The sequence below is a fragment of the Empidonax traillii genome, unplaced genomic scaffold (assembly GCF_003031625.1).
Source record: "Empidonax traillii isolate 1590-97213 ecotype Southwest subspecies unplaced genomic scaffold, ASM303162v1 scaffold187:size1931383, whole genome shotgun sequence".
NCBI classification, from domain to species: Eukaryota; Metazoa; Chordata; class Aves; order Passeriformes; family Tyrannidae; genus Empidonax; species Empidonax traillii.
The window spans coordinates 336,665-350,460 of NW_020955380.1; the positions used below are offsets into that span (position 1 = coordinate 336,665).

General features: G+C 49.5%; 2 protein-coding genes across 2 annotated transcripts in view; both read right to left on the reverse strand.

The window, feature by feature from the left end:
• Nucleotides 1–1,459, reverse strand: part of LOC114058792 (6-phosphofructo-2-kinase/fructose-2,6-bisphosphatase 4) — a 51,322-nt gene extending 49,863 nt beyond the window's left edge. Inside the window, exon 1 of the mRNA XM_027886495.1 lies at nucleotides 1,372–1,459. Coding sequence (XP_027742296.1) covers nucleotides 1,372–1,423 — 52 coding nt within the window. The 5' untranslated portion in view covers nucleotides 1,424–1,459. The remainder of the gene's footprint in view (nucleotides 1–1,371) is intronic.
• A 9,737-nt stretch (nucleotides 1,460–11,196) lies between these two features.
• HYAL1 (hyaluronidase 1) lies at nucleotides 11,197–13,132 on the reverse strand. Its single transcript, XM_027886459.1, has 3 exons — nucleotides 11,921–13,132; nucleotides 11,705–11,794; nucleotides 11,197–11,615 (listed from the first exon to the last, which is right to left on the reverse strand). Exons 1-3 carry the CDS (start codon nucleotides 12,818–12,820, stop codon nucleotides 11,301–11,303), a joined length of 1,305 nt encoding a protein of 434 aa, XP_027742260.1. The 5' UTR covers nucleotides 12,821–13,132; the 3' UTR covers nucleotides 11,197–11,300.
• Nucleotides 13,133–13,796: the final 664 nt, after the last annotated feature.

A 13,796-nucleotide genomic window follows, 5' to 3' on the forward strand; every position in this document is an offset into this window, starting at 1 on the left:
ACCTGCTACATAGGTCCCATGAGCCAGGCTATGAGGTGTTGACAAGGAGGAACGAGGGCAGGATCTATTTCAGCAGCCACCCTGGCACAGTGAACAAATCCCTGCTCATGGGAAATGCCAGTGCAAGCACTGTGCAAATGACCCAAGGAACAGTGGAGGGTTTATAGTTCAGTCAGGGGTAAGCAATGGCCCATCACTGCATTTCCACAGCTGAATCAGAGTCCTCCATCTTAGTCTGAGGGGTTTTGAAGCCACCAACCTCACTGAAATCCATTTCCATGCCCTGGGTTGGAGTCAGGCATAGACAAAGCAGGCACTGCCTAGTACAAGGCCAGCAGAAGCAAAGTGATGGCTGTAAACAAGAGCCATCCTCTGACTCACCGTGGCAGGAGCCACAGCCACTCTACACCCAGTGACACCCAGTTTTCTGTGGTACCAGGAAGCTCAGGGTGCCAGGCCAAGGCTCCCCAGTCCCGTTAACAGACCCGAGTACAATACCCCCCTGCTGCCACCTCCACCTCTTGCCTCCCTGTTCTGCCCCAAGGCAGCAGGAGTGCTCAGCAAGGTGCCAGGTTTACCTTCGGCTATTTAATACAATTTTCTTATAAAGTGGGGAAAAAAATACCCAATCATAATCCCGATGGAGCCAATGTTCAAAAGTTTTGGTACACGTGCGTCACAGCTGTCATCCCATATTACACAAAGTGCCTTACAAACGTGCCAGACCTCAGTCCCCAGGGAGAGTCAGCCCTTTCCAAGGAAGGCCCCAACGAGCCAGGAGCCAAATCTCACAAACCAAGATAAAAAAGATGCAGATTATGTGTTTTTATGGTGTTGCCCTTAGGGCTAAGGGAAGAAGCAGTAACCAGTCGGATCACTATTTGCCAAAGCACTGGTTTTACACCCTTCCTCAGCCAATGGAGGGCATCAAGGCTTGGAGGAGCACGACGTAAACCCGCCTTCCCGCAGACAGTTAAAAAAATCCATCACAGCAAAGCCATCTCCAAAAATAACTCGGGAGGCAAACAGCCACTGCTACACTACGATTCCCTCTTTCCACGCCACATCTCCCAAACCTTCCTCTGCCTTGGGCTATTCCAGCAAGAAGCCGCAAATCCCGTTTTCCACCCCGCGAGCTTCTGAGATGCCGGGCACCCTCACTCCTCGGCGGAGCTGGAAGGGAAAAATTCCGACCGGGGGTTCCAAGAAAACACGACCTTCCCCCTCCAGTCTTGCCCCGACGCGCGTGGGTCTCTGGGGGTCTGGGGGCTGCCAGAGTGGGAAGCCGGGCTCCGGTGGGTGGGAAGGCAGGGGGTGGGAAGGGGAGAAGCGCCCAGCCCCGCTCCGTGCAGAGGGTCCCGGGGGTCCTACCTCGGCAGCGCCGGCCCTGCGGGCAGCGGCCGCGGCGGCGGCAGCCCCACATCTGCGGCTCAGCCTCGGCTCCGGCGGAGGGGGGGGTGGGATGGGATGGGATGGGACGGACGGGCCCAGCGCGGCCGAGGGGAGCCCGGCGGAGGGTCCTGGCGGAGGGTCGTGCCCGCGGCGCCCCGCGGAGCTGCCCGCGGGTGTGCGCGCCCCGCGCGGGGCGGAGCGGAGCGGCGGGACCGGCCCCGGGCAGCCCCCGCCCCGCCGGGCACCCCCGCTCCGCTCCGCCCCGCCGCTCCCGCCCGCGGAGCGGGGAGGATGCGGGAGCGGAGTCGCAGGGAAGAGGCTCACGCACCTCCGCGGGGGGACCGGCTGCGGGAGAGACCGTACCGCGGCCGCACCGCACCGCTACCGCTGCCAGGACCGCAGCCGTGCCTCCCCTCTCTGCTCGGGGCTTTGTGTTCGGTTAGATCGAACAGTATAAACAAGCAAACAATCAAATCAAATAAATAAATAAAGAAAGCCAAGTAAACGGGGGAGGTGGAGCGGCTGTAGCCATTTTGCAGACCCGGGTGTGAGTGCAGCCGGCCGGGTAGAAGACAGGGATCAACAGGGTGTTTGGTCAGCAACAAGCACCCCAGCCAGGCTCGGGGGAAGCTGTGCAGCTTCTCCACAGAGCCACAGGTGACCCCAGCGCTGACCCAGCGGGCCCAAGCAGAGCACACTCACCCGGCCGGGGCACAGCGAGCAGACAAGACAGGGCTGGGATCCATGTCCCAGTGAGCCGAAGCGGTCTCAGGTGAAGCCAATCGGGGCAATTACAGACTGTACCTGTGCTCAGGGCAAAGCCACCGACATGTTTTGGGACACAGCATTCCCCTGCCCTTGCTGTACAGCATCCCTGAGGACAGGGATGGCAGCCTGAGCTTGGTGACAACAATCCTTTAGTTCCTTATACCTGCCTTGGGGTGATACTGAAGTGTGTGTGTTATTTTGTTCAGGTTGGAATAGGTTATTTTTGTAGTTGCCTTTCCTGACAGCTTTGTAATTTTATTAGTCTGCCCATCTGAAGTAGGCATGACCAAACAGGTGTCTGTAGAAGCTTTGGAGCTGTTATCTCATCATACTGTATGTCCTGCTCTGGGGTAAGGAGCTGGAGAAGCAGCACTGCGTTCAGGAGGGAGTTATCTGTCTTTCTATGCCTTTGGCCTGCAGAGATAGGCAAACAAGTTTTGGGAAGGGGAAACACCACTGCAGATGAAAGAAAGTCAAACAGAAAATTAAGGAAGATTAAGGAAGCATCAGTCTAAAGCCACCTAGTAGTGAAAAATCAGAATAATTCCTCTTTAAGATGAAAATGGTTGACGTAAGCAACAGAGTTGAGATTTCATTTGATTTTGATTTTGCTTAAAATTCATATGCAAATTTTCTTTACCTTGGCAAGATGTCTTTTCATCTACCTACACATCTCGGCCCTGCTTCCCAAGCTGTCTCCAAGTGATATCAAGTCTAAGTTTGCTGTCTGGGCAGCTGGTTTCAGACCCCCACTGGTTGCATAAGCACTGTAACTATGCCGGCTCTGCCTGGAGATCATCTGATGCTCTAAAACTTTAGTTGACAAAGTACAGCTTCTTAATTGCTTATGGAAATAAAGCCACATGAAAGAAAGGGTGGTTTGTTGTTTTTTGTGGTTTGGTTGGGTTTTTATTAAACAAGGAGTATTGCATGCTTATCTCCAGCTGGTGATGTCTCCTGCAATGAGGAAACCCAGCAGCTGAGTTCAGTACTATGCTATCGCTTCCTTCAAGTGTATGTGCAGTGACTCAGAGTGAGGGTTGAGTTACCCTGAACTGAGAGACCAAGCCCCTACCACTCCTCCAATCCTACGTTGTAACCACTCCCCTGGAGATCTGATTTCTTAGGAACTAAGGGCAAATATGGGGGAAAAAAATGTTTCACTGTTGATGCGATGCTACAGAACCACCCTCTTTCTGTTTGGGGAACCATCAAAGTAAGATGCAGCTCCTTGTGCAACCCCTAGAGCTCAACAGCTTCTCAAGGTGCCACAGTGCTCCATAGAGGTGGAAGTCATCTGTGTCCAGCTTCTGGGCAATACTTAATCCTTATTAACTCCCTATGATTTCATCTGAAGTATTAATGCTTCATTTGCTTTATCTTCTTAAGAAGCTCAAGTGACTTTATGTAACTGTGGCCTCTTTTGTCCACTGTTAACGGCGTGGAGGAGGGGGATGATGTGGTGTGTACACACAACCACCACGTCCCTAGTGCTCAGGAGCAGAGCATTTGTCACTGGCACAGGTGGCATAGCTCAGAACTTGATTTAGTTAACTCTGGTTTTGGTCTCACTCCTTCCATCTTGGAGCCATTTGAGAGTTTCTCTGAAATAAATAACCTGCAATTCTGAGCCCTGGGGTAGGGGAAGAGGCCCTTGGTCTCGTCTGCTCTCCCCTTGAAACATCTTTTAGTCATGGTTTCTGGGCTAAGCGAAATCTTATCTCCATGTTCGCCTAAAAAAAAGTAAAAATAAAAAAAAAAAGGGTTTTTGCAGCTGGTGCGAAGCAGCAGGCAGGGCCAGAATGGAGCTCAAGGGGGCTGGGCACTGCAGCAGTTCAGCCTCCTGTCCCTAGCCTTAAAAATGAAGAAAATGCAAGAAAACCACCCAGCTGCAAGGATTCCTTACTGCTTGGTGTTGGCAAAAAGCTTCAAAGTGACCCCTCCTCTCCTGCTGGCCAGAGAGATGTAGCTCGGTATCAGCCAGAAGCTTCCACTCCTCTTGGCAGAACAAAAGGTCCCGAGTACCAGTTGCAAAGGCTGCTTGTAACCCAGCACGGGCTGGTGGGCAGAACCTCGCCGGGGATCAAACAGGCTTCTGTTTTCTTTTGGTGGTTTTTGTCTTGGAGGATAACCATGTTTATCCTCCTCCGCAGCCTTTCTGTGTGGGAAGGCACACCTTAGCCTTTCCTTGGCATTGTGCAGCAGCTGCGCTTCCAGAAGGGCTGTACTGCAGAATCTTGACTGTGCAGAGGACTCAAGTGTTCTTAGAAGCAAATACCAGTACAGGTATTAATAGAAAGAATTGCTAGAAGTCTTGGGTCATTCTCAAACTCTGTGCAGCCAACCACTGATGAGGTTGCTGAGATTTTGTCCAAACTGGGGAGGTCTAGTTAATTTGGCAAGTGGAACTAGGAACCGATTCATGAGGGGGGAAAAAAAAATCTGATAATTTGTTTGCATTTAGGAGAACTCAGCAGGAGAGAAGAACATTCAAGGTAAATACTCACAGTTTCTGCCTGGGATGCTTGTGCTCGGATAGACTGAGCAAGCTGGGTCATCCGGTCGGAAAATGTTTGACTTAGTCCTGTGCCCTTCTCAAAAATAGTTAAATAGGAAACATTTCCACACTTACAGACCTTGCAAAATCTTTTGCTCTAAATGTGGCTTTGTGGTTTCAAAGAACTGAAGAAAAGGCCACAAAAATACAGCTTGCCTTTGGCTGCTTGGCAAGGAAAAGCGTCTGATCAGGCTTATCAGAAGAACTTGTCTATGGCAGGCCTGGACTGCCTGGGGGCACCAATCCTATTGACTATTATTTTCAGAGGTTAATTTGTCCTGCTTTAATGTGAGCCAACAATTTTTACCTCTGGACGACAATAATATACAGATGAGTAAATCAGTTGGATTTTTGTAACTGTTTTAGCTAGGCTGTGGTCAAATTCCTCAGCTTCATTGGAAGGTTTAAGCTGTTGGGTCCTTTTTAAAATTTCTTGGAAATTGGGCAAATGCAAGACTGCACTGTGATCAGTTGAGCCAGATAACACAAGTTTTTATTAAAGATATTTTTGCAATCTTTACCCAAATTGTAAGCGTGCAGGAGAAGGATAAAAAGCAGAAACTAATGGGTGAACTGTGAAGCCAAAGTTAATACAATACAATTATTCATGTAGTCACCTTGTGGTCACTATTCATGCTGTACCTTGTTTTTGTTTTCTCTGAGCTATTTTTTCTGTCCAGACTATAAGATCTTACAAGATCAGGTGTATCCTTGTCCTGAAGCATAGGAGCATGTTAAGGTACCCCGAGACTGGAGACTTCAGATGTTTGGGAAGCCTTATCTTTGTGAGTGGGAATTCTCATCTCCAGTCTGGTCAGACCCTAAGAGCTTGCCTGGCCTTTCTCAGGCCCTTTGGGAGAGGGGAATCTTGTTATGTGCATTGCTGGAGTGTTTGTTGGGCTATTTTTATGCTGCTCGTTTTTTGTATGTGCAGCTGTAGTCAAGTGCTGCTTCCTTATCCCAGACAACTGAGATTTTCCATAATCTTTGACTAAGAAAAAAAATGTATCTTTAATCACAGCTCCCTTTCACAACAGGCAGCATATAAGAAGATTATATAAATATTATATTAAGCACATTTTTTGGCAAACTGCTTGCATTGGTGTTGCATTTCTTTCCACAAATGTCTGGGTAGTAGAAGAAATAAATGGCATTCTTGGACCATAACAGAAATTAATTCTCTGATGTATATTTCTTCTATCCTACTTAGGGATTCCTCATCAATTAACTGCCTTAGTATTTTACATCTGACATCAATTTATCTACCAAGAACCCAGACCAGGGCATTAAAGATGAATGTCCTTACTCTGGGTTATTGGTAGATATTTCTAGATAAAGCTGCATAGGTAGAAAAACTTTTTTCTTGTTTAGAAAACAAAAGTAAGGCTTTTTTTTGGTAGCTACCAGAAAACTACCACTCATGCTATGCCTTCTAGCCACAACTGATACAGAAAAGGTTTCATGACTAACATCCTGAAGATTAGCTCTGAATACATTTTGGTGGCAGTTCTTGGGCTCACCTGGTTTCATACACTGATGGGGCACTGATAACAGCTTTTCAAATTACTTCATTTAATTTGAATGTAATCAGCGATCCAACAAAATCTACAAGCAGATTGTCAGAGCAAACTGAACAACCCATGAAATAAAAAGCAACCTAGGTGTTTGTAAGTGTGCAGCATGGATTTCTGGAAGAAAATCTGCTCTAATTTTGATAGGGTGGCAGAGATGCACAGTGAAAGGGGTACCTCTGGGAGGCTCTTCTGTTTTATGAAGAGTCACTTGTGCCCCAAGATATGGTTCATGCAGTCAAGGAGAGCAGACCCATGTTCAAGAGTCACCACCTCCCCTGTTTTATAAAAGGAGAATAAGATTAAACACAGACCACCCCTTTTCCCAGTTGCCTTGAAGTCAAGGAAGCAAACACCTACCTCTGTGTATAGTCTGCTGAACCTTTGCACAACACACACTCCCCAGGGTACGTCGGATTCCTCTGTTCAGACATCCACTGTGGTTCTGCATCACGCACCGTGACAGTATATAATATATCCTGGTAGAAGTCAGTCTTCCACCAACACTGCCCTTGCTGTGCTGGATGCTGCAAGTTATCTGTGTCCTCTTACTCTCTTTACACATTTGTTGCTATGGTGAGAAAAGCCAGGCCTTAAATATTGAGCTCCCTGTCATCTCAGCTGGTATCTGCTGCATGCAGGTATCAGCTGGTGTGTATTAAAACAAATAAGATAATTAAGAATACATGTTTTGCACTGAGGGCAGGTTCGGTCTCCAAGTTTTGGGGTTTTTTCCCCCCTGCTTCAATTCCAGCTTGGTCTGGTTTTGCTGAAACTAACCTCAAACTCTTCCCAGAGGATTACAACTATTTGTGTCTTAATTAGGAAATAGCACCAGTAACCCGTCAAAGCAAATTTTTCCTCCTGACAAGTTGCAACCAAATGCAGGACAGCTCACATAAAATGTTTTGCTATACTATTTGGCCTTTGCTTTAAGTCTGCACCAGCACATTAGAGCAGGGTTTGGAGCACTGTGTGGTTTTGTGCTTAGCGTGTCACTGGAAGAAAATGAGTTTGCAAGGTGTTTCATAGAGCATGAGTGAATGGCTTCACTGAAATCACTCGCAAGACCTTACTCTGACCCTCCTTGGGCTGTTGATAACACTCCTGCTGACTTACTAATGCCAGCACCGGACACTGATTAGCCTGTTTTTAAAACCCCAGGGTGGAAAATAACTAGGAGAGGAATAAGTGCCAAATCAGAGCAGCAGAGATGCTGCAAACAGCACGAGTGTTCTGCCCCTGGCTGTCCCCACGGCAGTGAAAAACACGAACTACACATTTTCTGGACAGAAAACGTGGAAGCCCTTGCACCCCACATACGAGCCCTGCCTCTGGCATGCCTGAAGCACTCGCAACAAAGGAGCTGTTGCTGCTGCTGCTCCCACATTTTTGTGGTGAAAGTCCTGTTCTGGTGCCCAGCCCCAGCAGTGGCAGATTAAAAAAATTATGGAACAAAGTAGGACAAGTTCCTAAACGCATTTTTGTTTATATAACCTAAAGTAAGGTCTGCTGTTTGTGCTGAATGTTTAAACACTTGCTGAGGGCCCACAGCCCGTGCTCCAGGGCTTACATTTCTTTCCAAGGAACTTCTGAAATTGCAATCTGTTGAATCAGAGGAATGAAGGCTGATATCCCTGCTAGTGCTCGGAAATGAGGAATGTCAAGTTCAGGGCAACAGCCTCTGAAGAACACCTTAGATCTTTCTGAAATCTGGGGGTTTTTTAGATCTTTTCAGATCTTTTCTAGAAATACCCGAGCAAGGGAAAAGGTAAGGAGTGGGTAATTTTCAGACACAAATACAAAGAGACTGTAAGAAAGATCCACTTTCATTTTAGGTAACTGGTAGCTCAAAAGTCTTGTGTTCAGTCAGTGCTGCTCTGACGGAGCAAAGCTGACACTGAGGGGGGTTTGGGATACAGGGTCTTACATTCAAGCTCTGGAAATTATTTCTGTAAGAGGTGAATATTTCACTTTTAAAACAGTAATCAGAAGAGAGCTTTGACATTGCATGTGGGGAAAAAAAGTGGCAGGCTTTAGTTAAAGTGTTAACAGGAAAGCAGTGAAGCCTTGTGCACACCCTCAATGCTATTGGCACGTACCTGATTCTGGTTTATGGCATCTGTCCAAAGCTTTGGATGAAGTTAAGTGCAACAGCAAATTATAACTACTGGGGGCCTAAAGCAACTCCTGAGGTCTCAAAATATGGTCACCCCCTTGGTTATTTAACCAAAGGTGTGGGCTGTTAATGCAAGACAAAATTGTAAACAATACTTTAGTGTCTGACTAAACCAACTTCTAACAACATGGAAAATTCCTCTGTCTCTATTGATTTTGAGGTTTTTAGTCAAGGAACAAGGCAGATGAGAACTTTTCTTATTAGCTTATTAATAGGCCTCTAATTTCCTCCTTGTATCTGAAAAAGCCTGTGGATTTCTTGGGAGGGCTTTCTTCCATCTGTTTTATGCAAGACTTAAAGTACTTTAGCTAAAGGGTAAGATGTAGGTTATGTCCTAGTCATCTCAAAGCATTTAAAGGCTTCTTACTATGAGCATCTTCATTCTAGATAGTAAAATAATCCTTCAGAGCAATCAGCAGTTCAGTTCTCTCTGTTTGGGATAGTAAACCATGATAAGTACTTTGGATAAATTATTTCTGGAGATATGTGGCTTAAGCAACCTGGACAAAAAAAGAATCAGTTGTTGAAATGAAAAACTAGGCAAGGTAAGGACAGTTTTTAAGTGACAGACTTCCCTTAGTTTTTGAAGCAGCACATGAAAAAAGCCTAGAAATCAATTTAGTGTGAACCCTGTAAGAGAGTGGACGAGCAAGCTCTGCATACAACAGGTTTCTCACTCATCCTGAGCACAGAAAACAGGAGCTGCCACGACAGCACCATAAGCATATTCCACCCGAGAGACGTGGAGCAGCCAGAAATGTGAACCACACAAAGGCCTGTGGATTGCTGCTGGCTCCCCTCCAGCACACTCCCGTCAAGCGTGGGCTCGCTCCGGTGCTGCCGTGGATTTGCAGAGCACTACATGTGTACAAGGCATAGACCTGTTAAAAAAACAACCCAGCAGATGTTCAGTGCTTCTAAGTTGCCTGCTGGCACCATGTGCAGTGTCTTTCTAGTCTCTATTCCTCGGAGTCTGGAGCAAGACAAGCTAGATTACATGAAATCCAGTGTCTCGGGTGTCTTTAGATATGCTGTAAGAGGCAAGGACAGAGGAACAGCTACAATAAGTAGGATGAATAGAACAAATCCTCTTACACGTTTAAAACTATTATTTGAAAACGACAAACTGCATTCATGCCCAGGCTTGCATTATTTAAACAGCAAGAGAAAGAGCTGGCCCGAGTTTCCTGCCTCGCTTTTCTTTAAGGCAAGATGCAAACCCACACCTAGAGACAGGGTCTCTGCAGGGCTCCTGTGGCTTCTGAAACATCTCTTTCCTCATGCCCACCTCAGTGCTTTGCTCAGTTAATAAACTGAGATAATACTGTACCCAGGAGAACCCCACATCAGCCCCAAAGTATGCACCAAATATTCAGTACCTGAACACTTAAAACATATTAAGTTACTTAAGTTACAGGCACACCGCTCCGATCCCTCCCAGGCATAAAGAGGACTTGAAAATCATGGTAATTTTCTTTGTGTGAGTAGCAAGGTGAACTTTGCTTTCAATTTCAGCATTTAAAAGAAGGCAAATATCAGATTCCCTGTAACTTGGGAGGAGTGTGTTTGAGTGTTCATTAAGTTAAATCACATTCCACACAAAAAAAAATACCGAGATAATATTGTTTCCAACATTTACACCCAACATTTACCAAGCTATCTCTATAAGAATTAGATAAAACAATTAATTCTTGGCCAAAATCCAATTATGACTAATTTTTTTCAGGGGCCCCCAGCTTGGCAAAGAGCTTGGCAATAACCCAGTGCATGTTTCTGAAAGATGTGACTGCAGAATCTAAAGGTCTAATTATGTCTCCAGTGGTATATTCTCAGATAATCCTCAAGGTAATAATAAGAAATGAGCAGGTTGGCTGTAGTAAGTCTGCAGAAATCATTGGGTCAGGGTCCATATGAGTGATGGGCATGTTCACAACCCAAGTTCTTCTAGATAGGACATTGGTGTTAGTAACTGCTTTTTGAAAGAAATTTGTGCCCTGGATAGAGCATTTTGAAAATGTATGTTTGGAAACAGTAAACAGAGAGTGCTATTCAGCACAGTCACAACATGGAAAGAGTTTACCTGAATTAGGGCCTAAGTACAGAGAACTGAGTATATGATTCCCCTCCCCCAAGCTGAACATCCAGATGGAGATGCCAACATCTTTATCTCAGCTGGACTGGGGAATCGGTGTTTCATGCCTTTTCCCAACTGCTTTAAAATAGGTATGGCTGAGACAGTGGCCTGGATTACAGAAATGGGTGGGTTTGTATATCACTTGAGGGCTGAACTGGTTTGCACATGGCAATTCAGGGGAAAAATCAAAGTGGGGGCACTGGTTGTACTCCACTCCTCTGTGCCCGATGAGGGATTAGAGAACGCACTCCCCCAGCTACAGCCACGCAGGCACATCTTTTCACTCCCATCACCTGCACTCTCTGACCACTCCCCATTTCTCATCCTCTTGCCCTGTCATCTCCTTTCTTATGCCTTTGCCATAAATTTTCTTCTCTCTTTTTTTTTTTTTTTTTTTTTTTTTTTTTTTTTTTTTTTTTTTTTTTTTTTTTTTTTTTTTTTTTTTGTTGTGGTTTCTCTGAGGCATTACACCGTGAAATCCCCATCCCAAAGTGCAGCCCTTGGCAGCATCACAAGGCACCACTGGTGTTACTGGGAGACCCTCCTACCCCTAAACAGGCTGCAGCAGAAGACAAGGAGACACTTGTAGGTGCTTTCTGGTTTTATTAACAGCCCCACAGCCAGGTTCCCAAACCCACGGTGAGAGTGCTGGGGCACAGGGTAGGGTCACACTATCCAACCTGCTGTTCCTGGAGTGGGTCACTTGGAGAAGCCCTGGGTGTCACAGCGGGGTCCCTGCCACTCGTCGTAGCACTGGCAGCTGAACTCCTTTTCCAGCTGGGAGACATCACCAGACTCCAGGCTCTGAGACACCAGCCACGGCTTGCCAGCATGCAGGTCGATGGTGAAGCGGAAGGGGTCGAGGTGGAGGAAGCCCTGCTTGTTCTCCTGGCGCACACAGCGCCCGTGGCTGGAGCACAGGCTCTGGCTGCACAGATCAGCGCTGGCTGTCACATTGACGATGTAGTGGCCCAGGGGCCCCTCCACGTAGTCCTTCAGTCTCAGGCACATCTCCTGCAATGGCATGGGATGTCACAGCCCTGCACAGCTGAGGAACTGGGGGTCCCTGATGGCAGGGACGTGGTGCCACCCTCTGCACTCACCTTGGAGGCGCTGTAGTTGAGGTTGCCCCAGAGGATGATGCCAGCAGCACCTTGAGCTGCGCTCTCCCCAATGGTGTTCATCAGGTCCTCCTGCACCCAAGGGGAGAGGAGAAGTCAGCAGTGTCCAACGCCCCTGCATAGCCCCAGCAGAGCTAAAGATTCCCAGTGCCAACCCATCAGCCCAAGAGGTGTCCAGTATCCCCACATCCCCATCACCTGGGAAAGGAAGTCAACACTGAGCTCGAAGGCAATCTGGGAGTAGGGCAGGACAGGAATGCCGCTCTCAAGGACGCCACGCTGGACGGCGAACGCCTCAGCCACGCGGTGCCGGACGTAGGGGAGCACCTTGTCGGTGCCATTGAGGGAGAGGGGCAGGTAGATACTGGGATAGAGTGCCCGGCTGCTCTTCCAGAGCCAGGACAGATTCCTGTTCCTCTGCTGCTCCACCTCTGGGCATGTCCCATTGTAGGGCAGGCTGTCAAACTCATTGTTGTAGCAGTCGGGGAAACCATAGAAACCCCAGTAGGCATCAGAACGGAGGCTCTCACCCAGCCACAGGGTCTTGTTCATGAAATTGCAGGTGCTCTCCTCAAACTGCTGCTTGGCCACCTCCTCCACCTCCTCGGGGGGCCACTGCGGGTGCTGCTGCTGCACCAGCTCCTCCGACTTCTCCTGGTAGATCTTCATGGAGTCCCAGTTGCGGCTCCACAGCGGGCGCCACTTCTCCCAGTCGATGACAGCCAGCCCACTGTAGGCAGGGCTGGGCATGGTCACCTTGATGTCCTGGGTGGCCTGCTGGAGGTGAGCCTCCAGGCTGGCATTTTGGGGGAGCCCCCCATTCACTGGCACCCCCTCAGATGTGTAGTAGGGGAGGAGACCCAGCTTGTCGCTGTAGAAGAGGGTGATGTCCTGCCCGATGAAGGACTGCTGGTCGTTGGCCAACACATCGAAGACCTCCAGGCTGAGGGTAACATTGTACTTCTCGGCACAGTGTTCCGTGGGGATGTTCCAGATGGTGACGAAAGGGCGGTTGATGAGGACAGGGCCAGGTCCCCCAGTGTGGGCCAGGGCAGGCAGGAGCAGCAGGAGGACCCAGCAGGACCACACCAATGCCATGGTGCTGGTGGGATCAGGGTGGATCCTGGAGCTGCCTGGGGAGAGCCGGGACCTAGGAAGATGTTGCTTTTATCCCCAAGCTGGGACTGATGTTAATCCACTCCTCTGTTCTCAAGCGGAGCCAGTCACCCAGGGTTACCTGTCCCTCCTCCTCAAAGTCCCCGAAGTTATCAGCAGCTCGAGCCCAGCACAGCGGCCCCAGAGTGGGGACAGCAGCGTGTGTCAGCCCCTTTTAATGACCGGCGGCGGCGGGCTCGGCTGGGAAGGAATGCGCAGAGTCAACACCCCATGACTGGCCGGTGATGAGTGGGCTGGAAAGACAAACAGACATGGACGCGGAGGGGGGGTGGTGGGGAGGAAGGAAGGTCACGGTGATGGACGTGGGCTGAGCCTGGCGGGCGCCGCTGGGGAAGCGGAGAGCGACGGCCATGAGCTGGCAGGAGGAGGGCACTGTTGGAAAAAAAGCTCACAGCATCGAGCAGGACCCGGCAGGACAGAGCCCGACGTGGCGCAGGAGGGCACGGCCCGGGGACACTCACAGCACAGGGCAGCAGCCACAGGAGGGCACGGCCCGGGGAGAGGCACAGCAGCCCAGGGGTGCGGGCAGGAAGGCGGTTGTGCCACGCGGGGCCAGGCCGTGCCCACGGGCACTGCAAAGAACAGAGCAGTGCCCGGAGGGGCTGCACAGGCAGAGACAGAGCAGGGCTGCGCTGTGGCACGGGGACACAGGAGCCACGCGAGGGCACCGCTGGGGGACACTCAGCTGGCACGGGACAGCGGAGCTCAGCACAGGGGTGTCCCCACGAGGATCCCGGTCCCCCGACGCGTTCCCGTCGCGCAGCCGCCACAGTGCCCGTGCCCAGGGGGCTTGTCCCGGGATTGAGGGCGTGGCCAGGCGGGGAATCCCGGAGCGGAGCCGGGGCTACGGAGAGCAGGGGGAGGAGCCCGAGCGGGGCGTGGCTAGCGCGGCTCCACG